The sequence below is a fragment of the Callorhinus ursinus genome, unplaced genomic scaffold (assembly GCF_003265705.2).
Source record: "Callorhinus ursinus isolate GAN/ISIS: 27379988/994484 unplaced genomic scaffold, GSC_fseal_2.0 scaffold44, whole genome shotgun sequence".
Classification (NCBI taxonomy): domain Eukaryota; kingdom Metazoa; phylum Chordata; class Mammalia; order Carnivora; family Otariidae; genus Callorhinus; species Callorhinus ursinus.
Window position 1 is genome coordinate 3,088,241 of NW_027397106.1, and position 27,705 is coordinate 3,115,945.

Genomic DNA, 27,705 nt, shown 5'->3' on the forward strand with positions numbered 1-27,705 from the left:
AGTCCTGGCCCAAGGATTGTGAGGAACAGGTGTAAGGGGCGGTGCTTTCGGGTCTCCTACCAGGTCCTTGAGAAGGGCTGAATGCACAGACACTGAGCTCAGTGAAGGGGGCTGGACCCTGCATAGCTGGCAGCTACCTGGGGCCTCAGGTTGGGGTCGATCTAGACTCCTGTTTCTCAAAAAAGTGGCACTGAGACCACAGGCATCACAAGCACTCTTGAGTGCTTGGTGAAAGCGTACATTCCTGGGCCCTCCCCCTCAGCAAATCGAAGTTTCTGACATAGATCCTAGGAATCTGCATTTTAAGGCAGTTAAGCAACTGATGAGCTTGGGAGTTGGAGGACCTACATAGGGGCACCTGAGTACAGTTAGGAATGCCGAACGATCTGCTTCCCAAGAGGACAAGGGCCACCAGCAACCCAGATCTTATTGCTGGGGTGCTAGGCAGGTGGGGAGGAAGGTGGAAAATGCAGTTGGAAAGAAAACTTGTACTAACAGCTGACACCATCCTGGGCTGCCCTGTACCCAGCCCCGGGCTCAGTGCCCCCCACCGACGTTCCCGGACTCCCAGTGGCAACACGAGGCAGGCTCTGCCCCTCACCCTGTCTTACGGACGTGGAAGCCCAATCAGAGACCACGGCCCCAAGAAGGAACCGTGACAGCCGAGTGGCACTCTTCATCCTTCAGCCCGCAGGCCTCTACCACAGGCCCCATCCGCCAGGCGTGGGCTTATCAGAGGCTTTCCACACATCGGAAACTAGTCTGAGTGCTTTGTGTAACAACCCCAAAAAGCAAGCATCAGGATTATCTACCTCTTAGAGAAGAGTAAACTGAGGCCTGTGAGCTCAGGTTGGTAACAACCACGAATTCATCCAGAGTTGCTTCTGTCTCTTCAGTAAACACGGCGGGGGGGAGGTGCGTGTGGTGGGGAGGAGGGTGTCAGAGACAGACAGGCTCCCGGTTTCAGCTACAGGCCTATTTTTTATTCAATATATTAAATATATTAATCAGAAAAAGTCACATACTATAAATCCAGGAAAATACACAAATATAAATGTCAGAATCTGTCATTTGTCTCCTTCCTAGAGTAAGGTTATGTACATGTGGAAAGAGGGTGGGAAGAGAGAGCAGGTGCAAGGAGGCGGGAAAGGCTTGCCCGGGCTGGTGGGGGCCGCCCCTCCCTTCCCACCCCCACTCCCATCCCAGCTTCTTCCTTCCTGTATTTACAGCAGCGTCTGGCTTATTTACAGCACAGCGGTGTGTGTTAAAAACGGTTTATCTTACAAAAACATGAAGGCCAGGGCTGGGCTGGGGGGGTAAGACAAATAGTAGGGGTCACCCCCGGGAATGCATCCCCTCCCCCGGGGCGGGTGATGCTCCCCGCCAACCACCCAGCCCAAGTGTGGTGGCCGGCGGGTCTGCAGCTCAAGCCCAGGCCGGGGAGGGGGTGCTCCGAGGGTCCGTGGGCCGTGGGCTAAAGGCACGTGGGGTGGCGAATGAGCGTGCGCACACGGCGTACGCGTGTTCCTGGGCTGGGGTCAGAAGGGCAGCGTGTCCATAAAGATCTTGTCGACGATGGGTGGAGGGGGCACCAAGTCCTCCAGCTTGAGGTAGAAGATGCGTTGCAGGCCCTGGGTGCACAGGGTCCGCAGCTCGGGCAGCTTGCCCAGCAGGCGGGACAGGCGGCTGGCCGGCTGGGGCTCGCCCGCCACAGCCGAGACGTGCTCCTTCAGGCAGCTGGCGATGCGATTTTGCAGTTCCTCCACCCGCCGAGGCTCCTGCAGCCCGTGCCGGTCTGGGGGTGGGGTGGGGGGAAAGAGGCAGGGTCAGCCACCTGTCTGAGGATCGGGGGGGCCCCTCCCAGACCGCGCCTCACACCACTTGCTCCCTGCCCAAGAACTGCCCCCGCGCTGGCCATCCCTCCCCCTTCCCCGGCACTCTGCAGAAGTCCACACCAGGAGCCCGGTTTCGAGCCCCCACTCGAAGTCCAGTGGCCATGGCAGAGTCATCCTCATTACCCTCATCTTCCAAGGGAGAAGCTGAGGCCCAGAGAGGTTGAATGAGTTGCCCGAGGTCACAAAAAAGAACTCACTCCCCAACCAGATTTTCTGCCTAGGCCCCAGGTTTTCTCCCAGCCGGTTCTGAGAAAACCCAGGAGCAGAGCAGCGTGTTTTAGAGATTCCAAAACCCACCGCTCCTTCAGCCCAAAGTGCCTCGGATTTTGTCCTATATGGCTAAGTCCCCTGTGAAATTCCAGTGAAAAGGGGAATGGGGGCAGATTCTGGTGCATTAAAAAATTAAAAAAAAAAAAATTAGATCTGAAAACCTCTGCATTTAATACCAAAAAGTCCACCCTGAATAATTAATTATACCTCCAAAAAGTACACAACAGGTACAGTTAACCTGCCGTCAGAGGTCAGGGCAGCAGGTACCCTTGGGGATGCTGAGGGCTGTAAGGGCACAGGAGGCCGGGCTCTGCGTCCTGATCTAGGCGCTGGCTACATGACAGTGCTGAGTCTGTGAAAATTTATCATTCGTGCACTTTCCTGCACGCGACGTAATTCAGGAAGACTTTTCAAAACAAACCAAAACCCCAGGCCACACGTTAACACCCACACGGTGTGCATCTTGGATAGTATGGGATAATTCAGACTGCCTGGGGCTTTGCAATCAGATGCAGTGGGGCCTGAACCCTGGCTCTGCGGCCTACCAGCTGTGTCACTCTGAGCACATGCTTGCCCCTCTCTGCCTCAGGGCACCCTCACTTCACAATGTGGGGGGCCGGGCGCCTGGGTGGCTCAGTTGGTTAAGCGACTGCCTTCGGCTTAGGTCATGATCCTGGAGTCCCGGGATCGAGTCCCACATCGGGCTCCCTGCTCAGCAGGGAGTCTGCTTCTCCCTCTGACCCTCTTCCCTCTCATGCTATCTCTCATTCTCTCTCTCTCAAATAAATAAATAAAATCTTTAAAAAAAAAAAAAAAAAAAACAATGTGGGGGGCCCAGGGCCAGGCCCTCAAGCCCTCCCCAGCTCCCCAAAGGCTACTCACCTGTGATGAGAACGAGCGCAGAGAGGCAGGCGAAGGCAGGGACGTCGACGACCAAGCCGTGCAGGGACCGAGAGAAGGCCAGAATGCTGTCGATCCAGTCGCCAAAGCCGCGGGCACATTGCAGCCGATGCAGCACCAGGCCGGAGCAGAAGATGAGCTTCCCCTCGGCCGGCTTCGACCTGGAGCGGAAGGACGCAGAGGTAGGTCACGGGGGGCATCCTGAGGACGGGGCACAGGGGAGGAGCCGAGCAGAGAGCAGCAACTCACCGGTAGGCCAGGCGGAGGATGAAGAGCTCCAGGAAGGCCGACTCCAGCAGCAGGTCCTGGTCTCCTGGGAACAGCTCAGCGAAGCCAGGGATCTTCTCGGCCCACTTGCGGATCACCTCCAGGGAACCCGAAAGCAGGTCGTAGAACTGCTGCACGTCCCCGGCATCTTCCTTCCCAAAGTGAGGCAGCACCAGCTCCTGGAACTGAGGGTGGGCCGGGAAGCAGGGAGGTCAGAACCCCGTGAAGGGCCCCACACCAGGGCTGCCACAGGAGGCCACGTCATGCACTCGGAGGATCGCCAGATCCCAGGGCTGAGAGAGGGCCTGAGATTCTGCCCATGCGCTTGCTTGCCAATTCTCCAAAATTAAGCCAAGACCGAGGCTGCTGGGAGGAGCACATTTTTCCAACTGGCCGCCCACCTGAGGGGGTACATTTTTCCAGCTGGTCAACCCCAAAGGGGGCTCCTCTTTTTCCAATGTGTTGCACTGGGGAGGGGCCTTGTCCAAGGTGCACAAAGGCACTGAGTGTGGCGTGGGTGGGGCCTCACCTTGGAGTAGTCCAGTTTGGCTGTGCTGGGCCCAGAGTCCAGGTGCGCCCTGACCAGGGAGGTGAGGAGGTTGGCAGGAGAGGCATCCGGGGGCTGCTTGGGCTTTGAAGGGAGCCGACCCCGCCGCCCCTTCAGGCTGTCTGTCCGGACAACTGCAGAGAAATGGGCAGAGGGCTAAGGAAGGGAGGAAGGGGTCCAGGGAAGGGACTCTCAGCCCACACTATGTGCATCAATGCTGGGAAGTACCTCGGAATCTAAGAACCTAGAGCCCCTGAGATCCTACAGAGAGCACCCCGCCCCCATGAGCCAGGCAGGTGGACCAGCGGGGAGGGGAGTGGACATAAGGTCCGCTCATGCCAGCCACTGCGGCCCAGCAGGACAGAGGTCTGCCGCCCCCCCCCACTCAGGCCCGCCTCTGTCTGGGCAGCCCATCCCAGCCACCCACCTTCCTTCACCATGCCGACGGCCAGGCACTTCTGGAAGCGGCAGAACTGGCAGCGGTTTCGCCGCCTCTTGTCCACAGGGCAGTCCTTGTTAGCCAGGCAGATGTACTTGGCATTTTTCTGCACTGTACGCTGGATGGGGGGGCCACACGGAACAGGCTGTCAGAGTCGGGCAGGGGGGGGGCAGGGGAGGGGACCGTCCAGATCCTGCTGCCATCACAGACAAAAGCACTCTCTGTTCACAGCTATTTTTCTAACATTTGGGTGGCAGGGGAGGGAGAGATGGCGGGGGGTGGGGGGGGAAGAAAATCTTGGGGACCTTGGGGGAGGTTTCTGCCTAAAGAGGGAGATCCCCCCCCCAGGACACAAGATTAGGGGCCAGGGATCCGGGGCTCCCTGGCAGCGGAGATACCTGCACTTCTCAATGTGTCTTCCCTGGGGCAGACAAGAGAGGGCAGGGGAGGGGTGGGGGGGTGAGGACGGGAAGCTGAGCAGGCACCCAGAGCTGGGACAAACATACAGCCTGTTCCCCAGTCCGCCCCCAGCCCTCAAGCACCAAGCCCTCTTCCCAGATCCTTTTATCTCACGCCAGGAACATGAGTGCCTGGGGCCCCCTTCCCACCAGGACCTTGAGTTTGGGAGGACGGGCAGAGGAAAACCAGAGTCTGGCCATTAGCATGTGCCCTCCTGGGGGCACCCCTGCAGCCCGCACCATCCCTCTGCGGGCAGCCCTCTGCCCTCTGTGGGTCCCCAGGAGGGTGGCCCACTTGCAGTTGCAACCCCCTCCCTGAAGGGCAGGACTAGTTGGGAAGAGAACCCCAGGGAGGCCACCACGGAGACACTGCTGGGAAAAAAGACCAGCCTTGCCCACTTCCCATAAAAAGCCGCACTCAGGGCAGCCCAGTACCTTGAAGAAGCCCTTACAGCCCTCGCAGGTGCGGACCCCGTAATGCTGGCACGAAGCGTTGTCGCCACACACAGCACAGCGGCCCTCGCTTCCACCCGGAGCCCCACTGCGGGCCTTGGCCGACGGCATGGGCGCATCCAGCATCCCTGGGCCATCAAGGTGTGGAGAAGTGGGTGCCAGGCCTGGGAAAGCCGCTGATACGGAATAACGCTCTCTCTCCCCCAGCTGGCAGGCGGCCTGTGAAGGGAACAGCTTCAGGGGGCTTGGGGCAAGGCTGGGGCTGGGGCCAGTAGGGGGGCTGAAAGAAAAGAAGGCCGGAGGCTGGGCGTGTCCCGAAGCCTTGGGCAGTTGCTCTGTCCATGCCCGCAGGCCTTCGTACGTCTGGCTGGGTGAGAAGGGGCCGAAGGAGCCATCCCAGGGAGAGAGCTGGGGCGGCTGGAAGCTGGGCGTGGATGGGGACGGCGCTGAGCAAGGGCTGCCATAGTAGTCGGAGCCACTGGAGGACAAGGTCTCATCCAGGGGGCCGCTGAGGGGGCCAGGGTAGCAGCCGTACACCTGGAAGTCCTCAAACTTGAAGGAAGCAGAGGCGGGGGAGGTGGCCGAGGAGGAGGATGTGGAGGAGGCCGAAGAGGAGGCCGAGGAGCACGGCTGCGCTGTTCCTGGCAGCTGGTAGAGGAAGGTGTCAAACTCCCCTGTGTAGCCATCCATGAAGGTGCTGAAGCTGGGCAGGGCAGTGGGGGCCGTGGGGGCTGCCTCAGGGCTGGCCAGGTCCATGGTGGGCTTGCTGAGCTCAGGGGTCAGGGGGTCACTTGCCAGGTGGTCTCGGGGTCCTGGGCTCGGTGCTGGTGTCCCATATTGGGCTTGGATACAGGGCATCTCTGAAGAGGGAGAAGACCAAGATTGGGGGGTGAGAGTCAGTGAGAGAAGCCTGCAGCCTTGACCTCTAAGTCTAGGTCCCTGAGCAGCCAGGTGGCAGGAATCCCAGCCAGACACTGAGGTGTTAGCACCATGGCCCACTACAGAACGCAGAAACCCCGGTCCCCAGCCGGAGTACCATCTCAATCCCCATGTCACAAAGCCCCTGGGCAGTGGCCCAGCAAGAGTGGGCTCAGTTGGAAGGCCAGCCACACCCCAGTCAGCCTGGGAACCCTAGGGAAGGCATCCAGCCAGCATTTCTCTGCTGAAACAGGGGGAAGCTGTGTTCCTCCAGCCCCCTGCCCTCCCGCACCAAGGAAGGCGTGGGTGGGGGCTGGGAGAAGGGTGGGTGGGAGAGGCAGCCAGGCAAAGCCTTACTTAGCCCACTCTCTGGGTGCAGATATGCTTTTTCTCCAACCTGGCCATTCTGGGAATATTCCCAGGCATGGCCCAGCCCTTGCAAAACCCCCTCTCCTTCTCCCCCCACAGTGCCTGGGATAGACATCCTGAAAATGGAAGAGAAGCCGAGAGTGAAGGCCCAGCTGCCCAAGCAAGAGGCCTAAGCAGCCAGGAGCCTGTCCCCCATCCCTGCCCCCACCCTACACACTGAACAAAGGCTGCAGCTCCCACGCGCACCCCAGTCCTGCCATCTGGGGATGGGCACCCACTCGGCGCTGCCTGAGATGCTCCCAAAAGCAAAAAGGAAGGGAGCCAGGGCCTCCTCAGCAGTCCCCAGCTCCCCAGGGGATCAAGTAACTGGGCTCCAGACCTTTAAAGGCCGTATGCTGGAGGGAGGATGAATAGGGGCCAGAAGGAGGAGAGAACGGCCCCCCTGGACTTCCAGGAGAATGGACAGTCCCTAAGAAGAATTTCTCTGCTACCCCCAGAACACTGCCCCTTATTATTTGTATAAGAGAACTCTCTGAATCCAGCAGGCTTAAGGAGCCTGTTGGTGGGCAGATGGAAGACATCCTGTCCTTGCCTGGGTAACTCCACTGAGGAGTATCTGTGCCCTGAAGAATCCAGGAGCTCAGGCAAGGAGGGTTGGTTACACCCTCAATCATGACAAGCCTGAAGGAGCAGAGACAGCACCATTTGGGGGGGGCGGGAATCCTTAAGTCTGCAGACTGGTCAAAAACTAACATAGAGGAGGCTCTGGCCAGTTCCCCATCCCACGTCCCTGCCTGGGGTCTGGATGGCACAGCTCTGGCCCTCCCAGTCAGGGAGGGAGGCTGGGTAAGGAATCAAGCTGCAACAGAGAGCACCATAATCCAGGGAGCAGAGAGAGGGGGCAAAGGCTGGTACCACCTCCTGGCCAAAGAGCCCAGGGAGTCCTCTGGTTCTAGCCTTCCTCCCACCTCCATGGACACTGGACAGGGCAGCTCCACCCCTGGCCTGACACTCCCACAACCAACCCAGGCCACGGAGCCCCTCGAAGCGCTGGCACCACCCACCCGGGATAGAGTGCACCTGCAAGAGATAAGAGTGGCCACGTCTCCCTGAGCGAAGACAGCCTAGGCAGGGATGGGTTTGGGGTGAAGGAGAGGTGGCAGCCACCTGGAATAAGGCTGGGTGTTCCAGTCTTATTCAAATCCTGTTTCTCCACTTGGACGTCCCACATCCGGATCAACCCCCACCAGCCCATCCGCCCCCCCCCCTTTGCGCAGGTACTTAACTACACCAGATACGGACCTACATCTAGAGTCAAGGGGGGTGGGGGAGAAGCAGTCCCACAGGGAGGAGGAAGAGGCGGGGTTGAAGGAGGGAGCAGGGAGAATCCGGCTTCAGGCAGGTCCTGGCAACAAGGTGGTTTGCACCTGTTATGCTGAACAAGCTCTGGGCTGCACCCTACCTGTATGAGCCAACAGGGACTGGGGGGAGGGGGGCACAGATGTGATCAGCATGCGGGGCTGGGACAGTGTTGGGGAGTATCCTTCAGGTAGTACACCAGATACTCCAACATTAGCAACTCCCACCCAGAATCTCCAAGGACCAAGATTTCTACATCTCATCTCATCTCTCTCTCTGTCTCATACACACACACAGGGTCCAAGCTACAGCTAAAACAATCTTCCCTGTGCTTCCAGACACCCCGCCCCCAAGAAGACTCGTTTAGTGAAACACAAGCAGTACCCCTCCACAGTTCAGCCACCAATGCTGGCCCCCTTTCCTTCAGCAATCCAGAAGTCTCCTGATACAGTTCAGGCAGCAACTTCGGGGATCCCTGCAACCTAAGCCACAGCCTCTAAAGCGTTAAGAAAACAACTAAGGGAATGGGGGAGGAGGCGCACATGCCGGGAGGAAGAAGACCCTTTTGGAAATCCAATCCTGGCAGGAATCCGACGGATCCTAGCAGTTCAAGTTCTGTGTATCTTTTCCCCCCGCCGTACTGAGACCCCATCAGCACCTCAGTCCGGGGCGCCCTGTGCCACTCGGGTACCCTTGGAAACTGAACTACAGCCAGCCTCCTACTGAACAAGTCCCCACTTCTGGTGCCAACTCTAACCCCCTGCGGCTTCCACCTTGCACAGACACTCCCCCCACCCCACCCCCGCACCCAGTAGATTCAAGTCCGATCAGGGTCCTCATCCCGCTCCAACAGCTCCCCTCTGACGCCAGAGCTGCACCGTACACCCGCTCTCCTGCACGCTGACCCTACAACATCCTTTCTGCCCGCGCGTACGCCTATCTCCTTCATGCAACACTCCTAAAAAACCAGACAGCGCTGCTGAAATGCACGCCCCCCCCCCCCGGAGGCACCTACCTGGCCGGCTCCTGCTCCCCCTGTCCGGGACCGGCACCCCGAGTCGCAGTCTGGTCCCGCGTGCGCTCCCCGGGTCCTGCACACTCCCCCAAGTTCCGCAGCCTCTGCTACTGGGGCTCCCCAGCCCAACCCGACCCTCCTCTTAAGCGCTCCGTGACGCACGGGGAGGGGCGGGGGCGCCACTGACGCACGCGGCCCGGCGAGCTTTGGCCATACAAGGGCGCGGGGGGCGGCGCGGTTCCGGCGGGAGGCGGCCAGAGGGAGGCGCGGGACGGGGAGCCCGAGGGGGCGGGGCGAGAGGGGGCCTGGAATGTCTGCGCGCGTGACGCACGCGGGGTTCCATTGACGCAGGGAGCGCGGATTGTTTGATCTATAAATAGTCCCCTCGCGCCCGCCGCGCCGGCTAAAAATAGCAGCTCCCGGACTCCCGAGGCTCCCCCCCCCGCCAGACCCAGGACCCGGCCCGGGGCCCCCCAGGTCCGAAACAACCGGCCTGGAGGGCCAGAGTCCGAGAAGGGGGCGCTCTAGAGCCGCGGCCGCGGGGCTTCCCCGGACTCGGATCTCTGCAGCCTCCGGCTGCTCTGGGGAGCCACGACCGCGCCCGCTCCCTCCGGCTCCCTCCGCGCCTGGCTCCGCTTTTGCACCCTCCTAGCGCTTCCTGGAGGCCTGGGGGGTCGCCCTCTGCCGCTGCTGGGCTGCCGCTTGGGCCGGGGCGGGCAACTCTGGGACACACCCCGGACAACCTGCTCCTCCACCTCAGCCCAAGGCGCAGCCACTGCACTTGACCCGTCTTCCCCAGCAGGGTCACTGGCTGAGACTGGCCCAGGAACGTCAGAGCCCTCCACCCCCACCCCCGTCGTTTCGGCCCCCTACTCTCCCAATGCAAAGTACCTTCCCAGGGCAGGGGTTTGCCAGGCCCAAGATGGGCCAATGGGCTCCGCTCCACACGCTGAACTTGATTTCTTCCCAGTCCCTTACAGGGTGGGTGCACTATAGTTGGGAAATTACCGAATTTCAGAACCGGGTGGAGCCTGAGAAATCTTGTCAAATTTGTGCCGACTCTTCCCCATTTTATAAATAAACAAGCTCAGAGAAATAATGGCACTTGCTCAAGGTCACACAGCGAGGTGATGGCCCACTGGGGTGGAACCCGGGACCTCTGACTGCATCTGTAGGGGATTTTCTCACGCCCTCCCCTGTCCATGACTCTTCTCACCTCCAGCACCTGTGGAGAGAGCAGCTCTGACCTGTGCCATGGAGCAAGAAGGGGCGACCAGGACTGTATCAGGGCACAGACCATGCTGCAGCCCACCTAGAGCCTTCCCTGATCTGGCTGTCACCCCTCCACCCCCATTCTACCCCAAACCTGGGGAGCCCGCACTTGCTAGGTAAGAGAGAGGGGAAGTGATGCTAATGTTTACAAGGAGAAGAGACCCCCCTCCCGCCAACACTGGGGTCCCACCCAGCCCCCTTCTCCCAAGTCAACTTGAAGTTTCTGCTTCCACTGCGCCTGCGCTGGTGGCCCCACTCTCACCTCATCTGGTCACCCGACAGCACTTCCCCCTACCCTTGAGGCACTTCCTGTTCCTCACTTCCACTGTCACCTCCCATCTCAGGTCTCCCACACCCTTGTCTCCAGCCCACTCAAAGGTCCTGCCAGCATCTCAAACTTCATCTGTTGCAGACAGAGCTTGTCATCGCTGTACTCCCTGCCCCATCTCTGTTCCTGATGCCCCACAAGCAACTTCTCATTTGTTTTTTCTTTAAATTCTATTTTGGAACATCTCTTGGATCCCCGTTCCTACTGCCAACCACAGCCCACGCCTTACTGGTGCATGAAGACAGCAGACCAGCTGAGTGAGGCCAGTGACCTCCACTTCTCCTTGCCCACACCCAATAAGGAAATTGCCCCTCAACCAGCTTGTCTCCTCTTTCCAAATCCCTCTGCTGCTACCAGTGGGATAGTCTTCATGCAACCCCAATCTCGTTCAGTGATCTGGCCAGAACCTGCCATAGCTCCCCCACTTCAGCATACAATCTCAACGGGGACCGGTCTTTGGAGAGCTCTGTTTTTTTCCAAACCATCTTCCAAACACCCTTCAAGGCCACCTGGCTGAAGGTGAAGATCCCCACTCCACTTCACACTGAAGTTTTGTTTTGCTTTGTGTTGGGCTTTTGCATAGATTCTGCTTGGAAAGAGAAGAAAGAAAGGAAAGAAAAGAAAAGAAAAAGAGAGAGAAAGAAAGAAAGAAAAAGGGAGAAAGAAAGAAAAGAAGAAAAAGAAAAGAAAGAAAAGAAAAAGGAAAGAAAGGAAAGAAAGGAAAGAAAAGAAAAGAAAAGAAAAGAAAGAAAAGAAAGAAAGAAAGAAAGAAAGAAAAAGAAAGAAAGAAAGAAAGAAAGAAAGAAAGAAAGAAAGAAAGAAAGAAGAAAGAAAAAAACCAAAAAGGCTTTAAAACTGCTAACAGGGAGCACTTGGGTGGCTCAGTCGGTTAAGCGTCTGACTCTTGATTTCAGCTCAGGTCGTGATCTCAGGGTCATGAGATGGAGCCCTGTGGTGGGCTCCAAATTCGGTGGGGAGTCTGCTTCTCTTTCTCCCCCTCTCCTCTGCCCCTCCCCCACTCGTGCTCCCTCTCTCTCTCTAAAATAAATAAATAAATCTTAAAAAAATAGGTATTTAAAGAAAAACAAAATAATAAAAAAGATAAAACTGCTAATATCATTCACATCCTCCCATGTTGCAGATTAGGACCCAAGGGTTCCCAGAGGAGCTGCACCTTGCTCAGAAGTACACAGCAAGTTTGGGCTGGTGAAGCTAGCCCCCGCACATCATGGGTTGGCTTCCCACCTACAGCCCGTCACCCCACTCTGGAATGCCTCCCTCCACCCCAGTAGGGCTTTCCTCAAAAAAAAAAAAAAATTAATCAGAAAAATATGATTAGCCAAGTCAATGCTCCCTGCATCCCGCACCAGCCTAATAGGTGTATTAGCTGCTGCTTGATCAATCTGTGCTCAAGCCCAGCCTTACCAGTTCTTTGAGAGCTGAGCCAGCCTTGAGCCCTGGTGCCCCCCTGGTCCTCCCCACCACTCTCCACTTGTAAAAAGCAACACAGACCTTCCCTACCTTCCCACAGGGCCAGCCCACCGAGGAGCCCCAGGGAACTAAGTGTGGTGAGGAGCTGCCCAAGGCCCTGGCCTACATCTCCAAACCTCAGCATGAGCCTCCAGGTGTGAGCCTACAGCCCAGGCCCCACCTCGCCAGGATACTGCAGCTTTGGAGACTCCCTTCTCACTGCCCCAAAGGCAGAGAGAGGGGAAGACAACTGCATCGGCCACCTGGCCATGTTTGTGGGGGCAGGGATGCTGCAGGGTCTGTATACACTGCGCTCTGAGAATAAGTAAATAAGGAGAAAAAGGCAGAGTCCCTCTGTGGGAGCACAGCCAGGGCCACCCATTCAGGCACCCACGTGGAGCACCTACCTTAAGGCAGAGGGGAGAGAGGCATGAGGGTCTTTGGGACACAGGGTCTCATCGCTGCTGGCCAGAGGCCCTCCAGGGTGTCCTGGGGCTCTGAGGAGAGTGGAATCTGGCTAAGGTGGAACTCTGGGGAAAGGCACAATTAATGCAGACCCTGGGAGGCCTGGAGCGTAAGCTGTTCCCAGGCTCCCAAGGGATCTCGAAGTCCAGCCCTCAAGAGCAAGGTCAGGGTAAACAGCCCCTTGTGGAGGGAGGTGTGGGGTGGGAGGGGACAGGTAATGATGAAGGACATAATAATGGGAGAGAGATCCAAAACTAGAGGCAAGGACCAGAAGGTAAGGCAGGACCATGATAACACAAAAAGCGCAGCGCAGGGTGAGATGTCGCGCTGGAGATGAGACCACAGCCTGGCTCAGTGCACCAACCTGCCCTCATTACCCCCAGCTCCCCGCTGCTCCCATAAAAGGACCTTGGATGAAACTTCCCACCGTTTGGTGGGCAGAGTGACCTCTCTTCCTCCCTTCTGCCCTAATCCTGCCCATCCTCCAAGACTTCAAGCCATACCCCTCCCCCAGCCTAACTCTTAATAACAAGCACCTTCTCACAGGTGAGGAGAGTTATGGGGAACACCAATAAAGGGTCAGACCTCAGTCCACAGCACTTCGCATGGATTCTTCCACTAAACTCACCCCTCAACCCTCCAGGTTTAGAACTGTGACCCATAAACGAGGGGACGGAGGCTCAGGGGCAGGACTCAAATGCAGGTCCCCTAACTCTCAGGTCTGTGCTGGACCCACGGCCCCCACTGTGGGCTGCAGACTGTGGCTTCTAAGTGCACCACAGAACCAGGTGTGCGTAAGTGCACATGCGTGGACACGGGCGTGCACGCGCGCGCGCGCACACACACACACACACACACACACACAAAAAAAAACACACAGCCTGTAAACTGAAAACAGCAGTGCCTATGAGGGGGTCTTTGGTGGGACTGGAAGCATTACAGTTTCCAACCTGGACAACGATCAGCCAGGTGTGTTCACCCTGGAAAAGTCATCACACTCTATTCTTAAGATTTCACACCTAGATTTGTGCACTTTTCTGTATGTATATTTTCAAAAACCAAAGTTTATTTAAAAAAATAGCCACGCCTAAACGGGCAAGACTTATTTATCCACATAGACACAGATGCTGCTGGAATTCATCGAGTACAAATTCATTCAAGTGTGTGTTGCTGAAATCAGAGAACAGTGCCTGTTTCCCATTATGTATTTGTTCTATCGCACGGTTAGGAGAGGTTGCCATATCTCCCATTAGAAAGGGGTCTTCACACAGGATGTTTTCTGAAGCACGCACTAAGCCCTTGCCCCTCCGAGTCAGATCTTATGGGGCCCAGGGACTTATGCGCTGACTCATCCCTCCTCCAGCTACGTGTGAACATGAGGGCAAGGTCCTGTCTCCCCAACCTCGGTGGGGGGGGAGCCTTCATGCATCTTCAATAGTAACTAGCCCAGGGCAGGCCCCAAATGGGCAGCCAATGTCCACCATCATTCATTTGGGTAAATGGGTGATGGAGGAAGTGGAAATGCACAGCCCCTTTCCCACACTGCTCCCCACCTTGGGCAGCGCCACCCTCCACACCCCCTAACAGAGGGCAGGAACTTGCCCTACGTTCACCGAGACCAACCCCACCCACAGGCCTCCACACCCTTCCCGCGTGGTGGGCAGAAGGAGTGAGCTTTGCCTCCTCCTGCTGAGAAGTCGCCACAGGAGCTTCCCCTCCTCGGCCCCAGGACCTATCTATCGCCAGCCCTGACCTGGCCACTTCCTCTTCCTGCCTTGGCAGTGGGTAGGGGGATTTGTGCTGTGGGCAAGGAAGCAGTACCTACTACCCGGGGGGCTTCCCATGGACAGGTCTGGCAACTGGGGATGCAGGGTCAGGCCCAGGCCTCTGGCTCTGATCTCCTGGCCCTCACCCAGGCCCTGCCACAACCACACATGCTGATACCTCCTTGACAACAGACTCCCAAGGATGTGGGCAGGTAAGCCACTGCCCCCCGCCTCTCACCCCAACCCCAGCAGGGACAAAAGATGGAGGAGCTCCCTCCCAGAGCCACCTCTGACCAGGAGCCAGCAAGCCTGGCGTGTGCCCTGGGGCCAGTCCCTTGCCCTCTCCGAGACTGTTCCTCATCTGCCCAGTGCAGACATCACACTCCCAGGGGTGTGAGAATTCAACTGGTTAAGGGAAGGGGGAGGCTCACCAGTGAAATGGAACCCTGCCTGGGAAGCTGAACTCTAGGGACCTGCAGCAGGATCCTGGGACAGGGAGGGCAGGCTGGGAAAGGAGATACCAGGGTCTTCAGCTATACTGGGGAGCCAGCACCCCTTCTTCAAGAACTGGAGAACAGTAACCCCATCCCCACCTCTCCCCCCTCCATGGCTGAGTGGAAGGAAATGAGAGTGTGCCCAGAGATGTGGCTCCACCCAGCACTGGGAAAATTCCAGACCCTGTATGCAGCAAGTGCTCAATTAATACTCTGGAGAAAGCTTGTGAGTTAAGGAGGCCAGGCCTCTCTCCACAGAGGCTGTCTTTGGTCCAGGGATTTCTCGACCCTCACCTCCCTCTCAGGCTAGGAGGTATTCACAGACAGCACAAAAGAGTAAGATCAGACTTCGGGAAAAAGAGCCAGATGGCGCTGGAAAAAGGCATACAAGATCATGGAGTGCCTTTGGGAAAGGTCGGCCTACGCCTTGTTTGCACCCTCCTCGAACCTCCTTCCATGCCCCCCAGTCTGCGCAGCTCCTGGCCAGCTCCTCTCCTCCACCCTTGGAGGGCCTCCCACCACCTTGCAGAACATCACCACCCACCAAATTCTCCTGCCCCTGCCCAAGGTCTCCACCCAGCCTCCTTGGGCAAAATTTCAAATTCCAAAATAAAAACCCTCTGATAACGAGCCCCAGCCGGAAAAACTGATGCATTTTCCTATTGTTAAAGTATTTTTAGTCACAGGCTCTGGATTCATTTAGAGACTCACGTTCAGAAAGGGGAAAAAAATTTTTTTTGAGAACTGAGAAGGAGAGCACAAGAGCCTCCCACGTAAGGGGCTGCCACTTATTCCATGCCGAGCTGCAACCCCTGGCCCGGGGCCCGGGGAGCGTGTTTGTGGCAAGATGGTTGGCAGACTTGCCAGACCTCGCTCCAGCCCTGCTTCACAGACACCAAGACCAGCTGGGAAGCCAGGCAAGGAGAGCAGGACAGGGGCTGAGGGCTCAGGGAAGCCAAGTCCCCGAGTCCCAACCAGCTGGGGGGCTCAGGGACCCTCCTCGGGGACCAATGCAGTGGTCCCCTGATGGCCACCCAGCTCACTCCAGCATCCCTCCCCAGCCCGAGCCGACCAGTGCCTCATCCAGGCTGGGTCACAGAAGAGGAGGCCCGAGAGCGTGGTGGAAATCTCCAAGGAAGGAGAGAGATGGCAGCACCTGTCTCTTCCCATATCTCCCAGCTCTTGATCACGGCGTGCTCCCAAATGTGACTTCCACCACTACCCAACTCAGGTCGAGCTTTACTCTCACTCCTCGGGAAGGTCAGCCACCCGTTTCCTCCTCCGCCCCCCTCCTCTGAAGGCCAAAGAAACCACAACACAGATGGTCACAATGGAAAAAGATCCAAATAGCCCAGCTCCCATGCCTCAGTTTCCCCATCCCTAAGACTCACCAGCTATCTCTTCACGATCTGCTTAGACTCTCAGAGATCCTGGACAACTGCACCAGGCGCGTATCCTGGGGTTGGTCAGGGGCTCTTCCTGGCAGCCTCAGGGAGCCCTGCGGAAAGAGACGGGACTGCCCGGTCAGCCCGGCCTGCCCGGCCAGGGCTATGCACCAGCTGAGAGGACTTAGGACATGGAGCTGTCTCCAAGCCAGCATGTCCTCCTCTGCTTATGTAGCCGAAACAGAGCCGGCCTCTGGGGACAGAGGGAGCTGCCTCAGGGCCCTCTTGGCTGAAGCCTGACTTTGGCCCAGGTCAGCAAGAGCCCAAAATAGTCAGCTGACGGGAGCCCCGGCGTGAGCATGACCCTGGGCTCGTGCCCAGGCCTGGCAGACAGGTGCCCACGTCACAAGACCAATAGCTCTAGCACTCACGGGGCCCCGGTTGGCAGCCCCTCGGGGTGGCCTTGGCAGTGGATATGGCATGAGAGTTCCACCCAGTCACCACCATCACCCAGACAACGAGCTGAACACACGGAATTCTGCCCACGGGGGCCACTCTGTACCCAGAGAGGAAGGCTGGGCGCTCAGGAGGCAGTCTGAGCTGACGGCAGAGGTGGGGGCCGGGTTGGGGGAAGCCATCTGGCCCGCTGCTGTCATCTTCACTCATGTGCCTCCCGAGTCCAGATCCCCGGCTGACCAGGGACACCTGCCTCTCCCACTTACAGTAATTCCCCTCCCTGCCCCCAGCCCAAGGTTGGTGGCACGGAGCCGGCTGCCAGCAGGCAGCCAGGTGCACACCCAGCCGAGCCCCTGGAACAGGAGGCCCTGCTTCCCAGGGCCTCCCCTCCTTCCACCAGGGCTCACACTGGCCACCCCGGCCTCCCCCATCGCAGCCACCTCCGTGGGACTCCCTGTGCCCTGAACACCTACTCCCCATGAGGCAACAGTGTCTGGGCAGCCGGGCGAGATACAGAACCAGCTCCTCCTTCATCTAGGGATCTCTCAAGGCCTGAAGGGGGCTGTGGTTCAGAGACAGCCCTCCGTTCTGGGAAAGGAAAAAGGCAATCACAGGTCCCTGGCCAGGGTGCCAGGGTGAACTCCAGCTCTCTCAGGTAAACATGGTAACCGGGATTGTGGTGCCCTCGGCCCCATCCTAGTGTCTGAGATCCCATGGGAAAGACCTGGTAGAAATTCCATTCCTACACTCCACCCCTCACCTCCAGATCTTCTCCAGAAGCGTCCTCAGGCAAGGAAGGTGTGTCCTCCACCAGCCAACCAGGCCTCTGGGAGACCTTGATTCTAAGCTTAGCTCTACACGTCCTCACTATAGGATCTTGAAAAGTTACTTCTCCCCTCTGTAACTCAGTTTCTTCATCCATAAAAGAAGGTGAACCAGATGGCCTAGAATCCCTCTGGCCACGGCCACAAGTCTGAGATTTTCCCCCTCAAGGATGTTCGGTGAATCGTGGAGGGTCTATCACACCCTTTGTCAACAAGATCTTCCCCATACAGACCCACCATAGTAGGACAGGGGTGGTCATCGCCCTTTTAGGGGGCAGATGATCCCAGCCTTCCCTCATGCACTCCCTTGGTGCACGCCCTAGAAACAAGCCAACTTCCCATCCCCTAGGCCGCCCCGCTATACTCCCAGCCTTGCTTGAGCTATCTAGCCCCACCCCATCAGCACCAGACTGTGCTGCCTTGGTAACCGTGGTCATTCACCCACACCCTTGCCCCTCTCCTCCCACACCAGCCCATGCTGGTGTGGCCCAGGCCCAGAGTCCCCCAGCCTATCCTGCTAAGAAAGCCAGGCGTCCCCTTTTCCCACCCCCACATTACCTCCATCACTGAAGAAATCAGATCTCCCCAAGTTGAGCAGCACCTCACCTGCCACCTCTGTAGGGCTTCCCCCTCCGTCCCCGAAACCACATCTGCTTAGGGCAGCTCCACACCCACCTCTGCCCCCCAGCCCGACCTGCTTGAAGGCCCCAGCGGTGTACAGAGGACAACAGTAGAGCACTTACCAGTCTGGATGAACCAACAGACCTCGGACAACAGTCAACCATCCCTTGGGCCCCCAGGGCCTGGCAGAAGGAGCTGGGACACCAGAGAGGGACCAGGGCTGGCTTCTGTCCATGGTGGAAGCCTACAGAGGGAGAATCAGTGTGAGTGCGGAGGAACCAGTCAGCAGGGACATTCCCTGGAGGCAGCACAGCCAGGAAACACAGGAGTAGGAACAGGGGCAGGACCCAGGCCATGAGAGGCAACAAGCCAGCCCAGGGAGTTCCCTGCGCTGGCCAGCAGAACCTGGGGGCACACAGAACCCCAGGCAAACAGTTCTTGGGGATGTGGGACGTGATCAGGAACTGCTGACAGTATCTGGGCCATCTCAGGGCCACAGAGACACATGCCAGCATCCAGCCCCTCAGTCTCCTGCCCCACTCCTGGGTTGTCGGCGGTGGGGAGGGGAGAGGGGGCTTCAGTCCAGCACTTGGCCCTGCTGCGCATAAAAGGGCATTTTGTAGGCAGAGAAAAGGGAGCTACTGTGAGGACAGGGCAAAATACCCCTCTCTCCTTAGAAGGCTCCAACTTGGCCCCTAAAGCCTCAGAGGACCCCACAGGGCAGGGGCTCAATCGCCCCATCTCCAGGCAGCTCAGCCTTCTAACCAGAGCAATGGGGACTCCCAGGAAATATTCTGTGAAGGCACTCCAGTCCCCAAACACGAAGACCCAGCTTGAAGTGAAGTGGTTAAGGGCACAGACGCTGGATCCAGATGCCTGTGTTCAAATCCTGGCTCTGTCACTTGTCATCTTGGGCAAGTTACAAAATCTCTCTGTGCCTCCTGTTCCTCAACTGTGAAAATGACAATCTGTAATTGACATCTCTGAAATTAACAACCACAGAGCTATGGTGGGGCTTAAAATGAGTTCATACGTGAAGGACATAAAAGAGTGTCAGATACACATATGATAGCACTACCATTATCAGGAGAAATTAAATGAGGACACATCAGAGCCAGCCCCAGACCCTGGTTTTTATTTCAAGCCACTTCTGGGCACCTGGCCTCCACTTCTGGAGCCAAATGTGAGCACCACCCTTCCAGCCTTGTTAAGCTCTTGTCCGACCTCTCACCAGTGCCACAGCCTCCTTCAGCCAGGGTACTCCAGACCCCACATCTCTCCTTCCCTTTTTCCACCCTAATTCAGCCCTCTCTCTCAACTGAGCCCCAGAGTGAGAGCAGGACCAGGTGCCCTACAGGCCAAGATGAGGTGTGGGAAAAGAAAAGCAGATGTTCCCATGGTGGGAGGTAGAGGGAGTAAGGAGGAGGAGGAGGGCCCCGGGGGGGGGGGGTGATGGGCTTCCTTGCCCTCCTGACCTCTGCCCCAGGGTCCTCGGGTTAATGGAAGCTACTCTGGACCATGGTACCTGGATTCTCCTCTTACACAGCTACCAGCACTCCCACGCTCCTGTGGGTGTGATGGAGAGCAGGGAGTGAAGGTGGCAGGAGAGACAGGGAGGGGAGAAGTCGAGAACAGCTGGAGGGCTTCCAGCCCCTCAGAGAAGGCAAGATCAGGCTTCAGACCTGCCCTGGCCCACAGGCTACACCTGCTTGCCAGAACGACACTGTCATCTTCCCACACCCCGGAAACAGGTCTGCAGTAAGGCTCCGCGCTCCCCTCCACAACCTTCCCTTCTCTCCCTACCAGTCCACTACTGAGGAGGAAGGGCAGGAAGGGCCAACACCTGCCACCACAGTCAGGCTGGCCCTGAGCACCCAGGTCTTCCTGTTTCTGAGAATAGGGGCCAGAGTCAGCGACCCAGGTCATGCCCAAAAACTGCTTCATAACATCTTAGAACCCATCTCCTGTCTCAGACCAAAATTCCCTCTGGGAGCACTGACTGAGGGCCTACTGTGAGCCAGGCAGTGAGCCATGAACCACAGGAGATCCGAGAAGGAGCAAACCTACATCTCCGGGCCCCAGGAGGTTCCGATGGGGGAATGAATCAAGGTCAGTTACACTCAGCACTGTGCAGAGAGCGAACCTAGGGCCGATGGGGGCTTGGAGGAGAAAAGTGTGATGTCCCCTAAATGGTGTGGGAACCTCAGGCCAGACCTCAGGACGCCGTTCTCGCTCCCCCTCCCTTGCTGTGCTCCAAGCACATGGGCTTACTTTCCCCCCCCCCCCGTCAGACCACTGCTTTGGCTGTTCCTTCTACCAAGAAAGTCATTGCCCAGTATGTCTGTATGCTTAGCTTCTTCTCAGCAGTCAGGTTTCCAGTCCCATTCCACCTCCTTGGAGAGCGTCCACCCCCACCCCCACCTAGTAACCTATTTTTATTAGCTCCACAGGACTAATGCTGTTCACTGGGCTGTCTCAATCTCTGTGGTCTTCAGTCGCCCAAATAGAGCTCAGCACTAGTAAGTACTCAGGGAGTATTTGAGGAATGTGGGAGAAGCGGACTCACGCGCGCCTGCATCAGGACTGGGCTGAGAGGACCAGCCCGCTGCTTGGAAGGAGGTGGGGAGAATGCTGGAGCTAAGCAACTGGCCCTTCCGTTGGAGGGCAGATCCAAAGTCTGAGGGTTCATCCCTATGCCGAGCTACAACCCTGACTCCAAAAGCCCCAGGCCTGGATCCCAGCTCTGCCTGGGCCCGCCGGAAACCTCCTTCCTTCCCCTCCTTCCTATCAAGTATTTGTCTTTTAACTCCGCTCCTCCTCACCACAGGACATGGCTGGCGGACCCTCTGCAGCCCCGGTGCCTTCCTGGATGTAAGCTCTGCATGGGCCAAGTCCCCACCCAGAAATGGGCATATTACTAGTATTAACAATAATAACAGCAGATAATATTTACTGAACACCATGTGCTAGATACATTACTAAGCACTTTACATGCACTTTCTCATTGCAAGCTCACAACACTATGAGGAAGCAGTTACCATAATGAACATTTTACCCTATGGGGAAACTAAGGCACAGAAATACTAAGCAACTTGCTGAAGGTCACACAGCTAGGAAGTGGCAAAGCCAGGATTAGAACCCAGGGGTCCCCGACCAGGGAGCCCCGGGCCAGGCATTCTTCTTCCCCTCCTAGACTCCTCTAGTGGATAGAGGTCTCAGATTGCATGGAGCAGTTTGGCAGCTAACACCAAAAAGCAAGTGGGAAGCTCCAGGCCCTGGGTTCCTGCGCCCTAGAGCCAGACACTAGGCCTGAACTTTTTTTTTTTTAAGATTTTATTTATTTATTTGACAGAGAGATAGAGAGAGAGCACAAGTAGGCAGCGAGGCAGGCAGAGGGAGAGGGAGAAGCACACTCTCCACTGAGCAGGGAGCCCGACGCGGGCCTCGATCCCAGGACTCTGGGATCATGACCTGAGCAGAAGGCAGACGCTTAACCGACTGAGCCACCCAGGCGCCCCTAGGCCTGAACTCCTGAGCTAATTTTCCTCACTCCAGCACCGGCCCCAATATTTATAATCAGTCACATTCATCTTGTTCATCTTGGTCCATCCTTCTACCTGGCTGCCATCATTTGGAATCTTGATTTTATCCTATTGTACACCTGTCATTCCCCTTGGCTCTAGGCCTTTACAAAGAGTCAGCCCGCTTCCCTTTTAAGTTTTCATTCAAGTCACTGATCTAAACATTGACTTGGAGTGGGGGTAGGACCACGGTTGCAGCCGCCACTGAAGCCCCTGTCCAGGCTGTTATCAGCCCCCTAATCCATCAGCACCCTTTGGGCACAACTGTTATGGAGACACCTACCTCTGCCCAGCCTTCCTTTTCTCAGCATGCCCGAACGCTAACTAGCCCCCAATCCAAATTAATGCTTCACTGTAAATGCCACTTCTGCAGCATTTCTAATCCCAGGTCCGTTCCTGACTCTACGAGACCCTCTCCGGGCTCGATTTCTTCACTCAATCCCAAGAAGGGGTTGCACAGGGCGAGTCTGGTCCCTCCCCCCCCGAACTCCTGGAACCCATTCCCCGCAGCCGGCGGGGAAATGGAAGGAATTTCTCCTGCCTGGCCACCTCCAGCGCCCCTCGCGGGCCAAACCCCACCCTTGGCCGGCCGGGGAGAGAAAGCCTTGGCCGCCGCACTCGGGGGCTGACTCGGAGCGAGCGGGTTCCTCTGGGAATCCAGTCCTTCCCTCCCCGCACCCAACACAGCCCCGATCCCCAGCAGGACGCCCAGCGTGGCTCCGGGCCCACCCCACTGCCTACGCGGAGACCCCATCCTTCCCGGGCCTCTCCCGGGGGCCCCCTCCCCTCCTCACCCAGCCCCCCCCTCACCTGGCCCGCCGAGCTCTGCTCGCCTCTGCACCCCCGCCTTCCGGGGTCGCGCACCAGCCGGCGGGGAGCTGCTCCGCACCGCAGGGGCGCCCAAGCCGGGAGGCCGGGGGTCGCGGGCGCCGCACGGGGGCCCCCACCAGTTCCGCCGCCGCCGCCGCGCGCTCCTGCAGCCGCGCCGCCGCGGCTCCGAGCCCCCCACCCCGGGAAGCCCCCCGCCCCGCAGTTCCGGCTGCGGCCGCGCCCCCCGCCCCCGCAGCCCGCGGCCGCCAGCGCCGCCGTCCCAGCCCCGGGCGCGCCTCCCCCGGTGGGCGGGAGGGGACCGTGACGCGCGCCCATTGACGTCTCCGGAATCCCGGCGGCGGCGGCCGACGCAGCCTCATCAATGGGGCTAAAAATAGCGGCGCCCGGAATAGCCGCGAGCGCCCCGCCCCGCGCCCCCCCCCCAACACACACGCCGCACACCCAGTTACATAATCCGCCTCCCTGCGGCTGGGGTGCGGAAGCTGTTTTTCAGGTGAGGCTTCTGTGGCCTTGCTAGCACCTTCCGAGGCAGCAAACCTGGAGCTGGGTTATAAATTTACCCGGGGCTTCCCCGGAAGAAGAGATGGGAAAAGTGAGGCCCAGAGAGGCCCCGCGGTGGCCCAAGGTCACACAGCAGTTAGGCTAGCTTAAGAGGAGAGGGCCCTGGCCCTCTGAGTCTTGGGCACCCCCACCAGCATCGATTGGTTGGCCTGCATGCCACCCCAAGGGCAAGAAACCCAACTAGCAGGGTGCCCAGCTTCCACACAAGATGGCATCTTAGACAGAGAGAGGGGACTTCTTGGGAGGGTAAAATTTCTCCTGCAGGCGGGGAGTACAAGGCTGGGGCAAGGCTGGTGGTGGATTCACTGATCTAGCTGTTCCCACCTACTGTGTGACCGATGGCAAGTCACTTCACCTCTCTGAGCCTGGGTGATACTATAATATATAATATTACCCACCTTCTCTGGTTATCAGGAGATTGAACAGCTGTGGAGGTCCCTCCTACACCGTAGGCACTCAGTAGTTACTGTCTTCTCCTTGCTCCCCTCTAGGAGTCAGACTTCCCCCAAGCCACAAGAGTGCTTAGGGCAGGAAATACACAGAGGCTCCCCACAGTGGCCAGGAAGCCAGTGAGTGGCCCACCCTCTTCGGGCCATAGTCTCCAAGCACAGGTCTCCTCAGTAAGAACCTTCCCGGGGGGCGGGGGGAGTACTCAGGTCTCTCTTTCACACCTGACTGGAGCACTCTTTGGAAATCGAAGAGAACTACCTTGTCCAGAGCAAATCCTTCTCCCCCAACAGCCTCGAATTAGGAGTGGCTGGTTCAGGGAAGCCAGGCCAAGGCTGGAGCAGTGGGACTGGGGGGCTGACTGGGTGGGGTTGGGTTGCAGTGTCTGCTTCTGTACCACCAGGCGGGCAAGGCTATTGGGGAATAGCCATTAGGCAGGGCCCCAGTCCTGGGCTCCGCTGCCCCAGCCACCAGGCCCTGCTTTTTAGAGCCACCTTAAATTACAAGCATGCTATCATAACCCCCAGCACCCAGGCCAGGCCCCACGCAGCAAAGAATCTCTTCTGCATTCAAAACTCTCCAAAAGAGGCCCCACACCCCCACTCAGCCCTCATTCCAGGGGCCACATTCCTCTCCCCACCCCCCTGTCCACCCGCAGAAATCCTTTCCTGGACATGTCCTAAACTGCTGCAACTCAGAAGCCCCTTTCTCTCATTCTTCATAATGATCCCAAGAACCTGTGGTTTGTCTCAAAATCCAGGTTCTTCTCAGAACTTTTACATTTCTTTCCCAGATTCGAGTATAGGCGGACATAGAAATAAAGAAACAGGGTTCAAAATGGCAAGGTGGCAGGGGCTGGGGTGGGGAGGGGGCTTGGGGCTAGCTCCACCTTCTCCTTCCTGCCCCAGCAGCTCCTTCCTTCCAAATGGGTGTTTTCAAGAAGCCACTACCCCCACCCTCTCTTTTTCTTTTTCCAGAAATCTAACTTTTGAAATACATTTTAAAAATATTTGCCTGTGTAGGAGAAATACATTTATTTGGACAGGAAGGATAAAAAAAAAAAAGAAAAAGAAGGCTTGATTACCAGTTTTTCCATGAAGCCTTCCAGCCCACAGAGGTCTCTCCCTTCTATAAATACTTTAGCACAACTTGGCTTTATTATATATTCTCCTGTTTTATAATCAAGTAAAATATATACTGAAATATGTAATGCCGAAACACACACACACACACACACACACCTGTGTGGCCTTTGATGGCAGGGTGAGGTGGTAGAAGGAGCACGGGTTCAAGAGGCTGGTCCCAACTATTACCAACTGTGTGACTTCAGAGAAGTTACTCACCTTGTCTGGGCTTCAGTTTCTTCATTTGAAACAAGAAGATGAAAACATACCGATGTCACAGAGTTGTCATGAAGAGTGTATCTTTGGTAGTAGATAGAAAGAACGTAGCAAGGAGTCTGGCCCAGAGGAGCTGACCTGCTATTTCCGTATAGGAGGCCTTGGGGGAAGGCAGGCCTGGGGAACTTGTCCCGAATCTGCAGATGCAGAATACTCACCTAGCTTTGCCCAGCTGGTATGTTTTATTTAGGGACTTGAGGTGATGGAGGCAATGTCACCTTTTAGTGTCATTACAGATGTCCAGCAGATCTCAGCCCCCTTGCTGCCTCCTTGACCCAGGTCACTCAGCTAGTCAGTGTCCAAGCCAGGACCACAGTGACGGTTTTCGGACTCCCAAACCAGTGCTCTAGCTTCTACCCACCATCTTGTTCCTTCATACCCAGCCCCTCTTCTTGCTACACAAATTCCAGGAACTACCACACAAGCCCCTCTTGCAGATGGGAAAACTGACAAGAGAGAAGTCCAACCACTTGCATGGCTCAGGAGCTAGGACTAGAGGGGAAAACAGGCCCCCTGGCCAGTGCTGTCACACATTCTGGGAAATTCCTAAGGGAGTAGGGCAAGATCTTGCTGCAGAAATTTGCTTCCTAGTCTGATGGGGGGGGGGGACGACAGGACACAGAATAGTTATGAAAACATTGCCAGAGGCCCAAAAGATGGTCTCCAAGAGTCCCCCAGCTGGCACTGGAATAGGAATCTAGAGGGTTAATCTGAGAGGTCTCCCTTGAAGAAGAGAACAGGGGGCATTCACTGTGTGAAAGGAGAGGACCAGGCAAGACAGAAGGGAGGACATTGAATGGAGGAAAAAGGGTCACCTGGAAGTTCTTAGGTATGCATGGGGTGGGGGCAGGGTTGAGAGCCTGGGGGTGGAAAGCCCCAGGACCCAGATAATCAGCCAGACCCCTGGTGGTCTTCCCCACACGCCCCTCCCTCTCACAGTAGCAAAAACCCTAGATCCAACTCCATCCAGTCAGGGAGACATCATCGCTCCTCACCTGCACCCTGGCCCACTGGGGCTGGGGGTAAAAGTATGTCAAGGGGGTTCCCCAGCCCATTCAGGCCCAGAAGGGGCTCCCCTGCCCTGGCCCTGAGAGAGGAGAGGGGCTGTAGAGGGGATTCCCTTCATGGGTCCCTTCCTCATCCTGAGAATCAAGAAAGACTTCTCTGGGTTCCCCCTCCCGGTTTTAGGAGCAATTAAAGGGGAAAATGCGGACACAAAGATAGGGCAGGGCTTTCCCGGGGCTCTCTCCGGGATCAGGGGCCTCCCAGGGACACCATTCGGATGGGGTTACGGGGTTACGTGCTCTGAATTACATAAGGGTGAGGAGGCCTGGCTGGGTGCTTTTCTGAAAGTGCCTCAACATTTGCTTTTCGCTGGTTGCCATGAGAGGCCGTCAGGGCCGGCAAGAAAAAGTGACCAAGGTCACCAGGCTGGAAGTGACAGAGCTGGAATTAATACCAAGATTGCCCCTAAATCCAAGCCAGGCTCTTCATTAAAAACAAGCAAAAATCCTCCATAACTTCATTTTTTAGATTACAAAATCAAACAGGCTCGTTGTAAACAAATGCATAATTTTACAGATCTCCGTGATTTACGAAGCGAGAGGCTGGTAATCAACTCCCGAAGGAGGAGAGTTTGGTAATCCTCTGGTGTCTGCTTCCAGATTTCTCTGCACGTCGCCAGAGATCAGAACTAGCCCGGCGGGCCCTCCCCCTGGGGCCGGGACCGGAACGCCAGGCCGGAAGGAACAGGGCTGGGCCCCGCCGCAACACTGCAGCCCGGGCCGTGCCCCACGCCATTCTCCCGGGGGCGGCCGCGCTACCGCGCGCCGGGCCGGGCTGGGCCGGGCTGAGCCGGGCTGGGCCGGGTGGGGCCCGGGGAAGCCGCTACGTCACGAAGCGGACGGGAGGGAGCCCGCGCCGCTCCAGCCAGGCTTCCATTACGTCACCCGGTGGCCCGGAGCCGCCGCGGGGTAGGCTCCGCCGCAAACCATTGGCTACCTTGCGGCCCTTCCAACCAACAGCACGATTGCATGCAAATCGGCCATGGGGCGTTTGCTTCCCTCAGAACTGGTGTATGCAAATAGACGCCCTCGCGAGGATGGGGGCACCCACGGATGAGGCAGAAGAGGGGTCCCAAAGTCTGCAGGGGGCTGGTTTGCGATTAGCCCTCCCAAATCTGGTCCAGCCAGTCCTCTGGGGAAAGGAGTGGAATTAAGGGTAAACTCCCTTAATTCTTGAGCTGTCTTCCCGGTGAGACCCCTTTTCTTAAAGATTCAGTGAACCTAAGAAATGATGCAAAAATTATTTAGGTCAACTTGGAGATGAGGAAAAGGAAGAAATAAGAAATAAAGAGATACAGGGGCCCCTGGGAGGTTCAGTCGATTAAGCCTCCGACTCTCGATTTCGGCTCAGGTCAGGATCTCAGGGGTGTGAGACCGAGCCTCCTGGGCTTGGAGCCTACTGGATTCTCTCTCTCTCTTCCTCTCTTTCTGCCCCGCCCCCCCCGAAAAAACCAAAAAAGAATAAAGAGATACAGGGAGCTAGAACGCACTTTGGGGAACACCTAGGCCAAACCCTCTGGCCGGAGGTACGGTAAAGAACGAAACCGACGCAGCCCCTCTCCTCCCACGCAGATTCTTACAGCCCAGCAGGGGGAGACTAATGTGACACCGTCTTTCCAATAAGGAGTGAGTGCCATAAAGAGAAAACGAGAGGGCTGCCCCTGGAGGGGCAGCCGGATGGGTAAGACATACTGTGCAGTAAATCATTTGAGGCCTAGAAAAAGAAAGAGAGAGAGAGTGAAAAAACTAAATGCAGGATGTCAACAAGATATTTAATGAGGAGCTATAATTTAGAAGGGGTGATGGGTAAGGGAATGCTTCTCCAAGGAAGTAATTTTTCAACTGAGGAG

At 57.1% G+C, this 27,705-nt stretch overlaps 1 protein-coding gene and 1 long non-coding RNA gene across 6 annotated transcripts; one reads left to right on the forward strand and one right to left on the reverse strand.

Moving 5' to 3' along the window:
• Positions 1-961: 961 nt before the first annotated feature.
• On the reverse strand, positions 962-22,489 carry NR4A1 (nuclear receptor subfamily 4 group A member 1). Of its 4 annotated transcripts, XM_073881961.1 has the most exons (9): positions 22,363-22,489; positions 18,094-18,215; positions 16,077-16,183; positions 5,212-6,089; positions 4,307-4,436; positions 3,862-4,013; positions 3,315-3,517; positions 3,048-3,226; positions 962-1,795 (listed from the first exon to the last, which is right to left on the reverse strand). In XM_073881961.1, the coding sequence occupies exons 4-9, from the start codon at positions 6,085-6,087 to the stop codon at positions 1,539-1,541; spliced, it is 1,797 nt and encodes a 598-aa protein (XP_073738062.1). In that variant the 5' UTR covers positions 6,088-6,089; positions 16,077-16,183; positions 18,094-18,215; positions 22,363-22,489; the 3' UTR covers positions 962-1,538. The 4 variants fall into 4 exon arrangements, with proteins under 4 accessions (XP_073738062.1, XP_073738063.1, XP_025739178.1 ...); XM_073881962.1 differs by lacking the exons at positions 18,094-18,215; positions 22,363-22,489 and having other exon boundaries at positions 16,077-16,292; XM_025883393.2 differs by lacking the exons at positions 16,077-16,183; positions 18,094-18,215; positions 22,363-22,489 and adding an exon at positions 9,782-9,864.
• On the forward strand, positions 16,646-27,082 carry LOC112832650 (uncharacterized). 2 transcript variants are annotated; one of them, XR_012375073.1, is made up of 5 exons: positions 16,646-17,181; positions 19,518-19,729; positions 19,945-20,080; positions 20,414-20,490; positions 26,373-27,082. It is a non-coding gene; the product is annotated as an uncharacterized lncRNA (long non-coding RNA). The 2 variants fall into 2 exon arrangements; XR_012375074.1 differs by lacking the exon at positions 26,373-27,082 and adding an exon at positions 20,799-20,918.
• The last annotated feature ends 623 nt before the right edge of the window (positions 27,083-27,705 follow it).

Coding starts and splice junctions, on each gene's coding strand:
- NR4A1 (XM_073881961.1), bottom strand. CDS start 6,087: ATGCCCTGTATCCAAGCCCAATATGGGACACCAGCACCGAGCCCAGGA. Junction 3,518..3,861: donor CCAAACTGGACTACTCCAAG/GTGAGGCCCCAC, acceptor GCCCACCCTCAG/TTCCAGGAGCTGGTGCTGCC. Junction 1,796..3,047: donor TGCGCTCGTTCTCATCACAG/GTGAGTAGCCTT, acceptor CCCCACCCCCAG/ACCGGCACGGGCTGCAGGAG.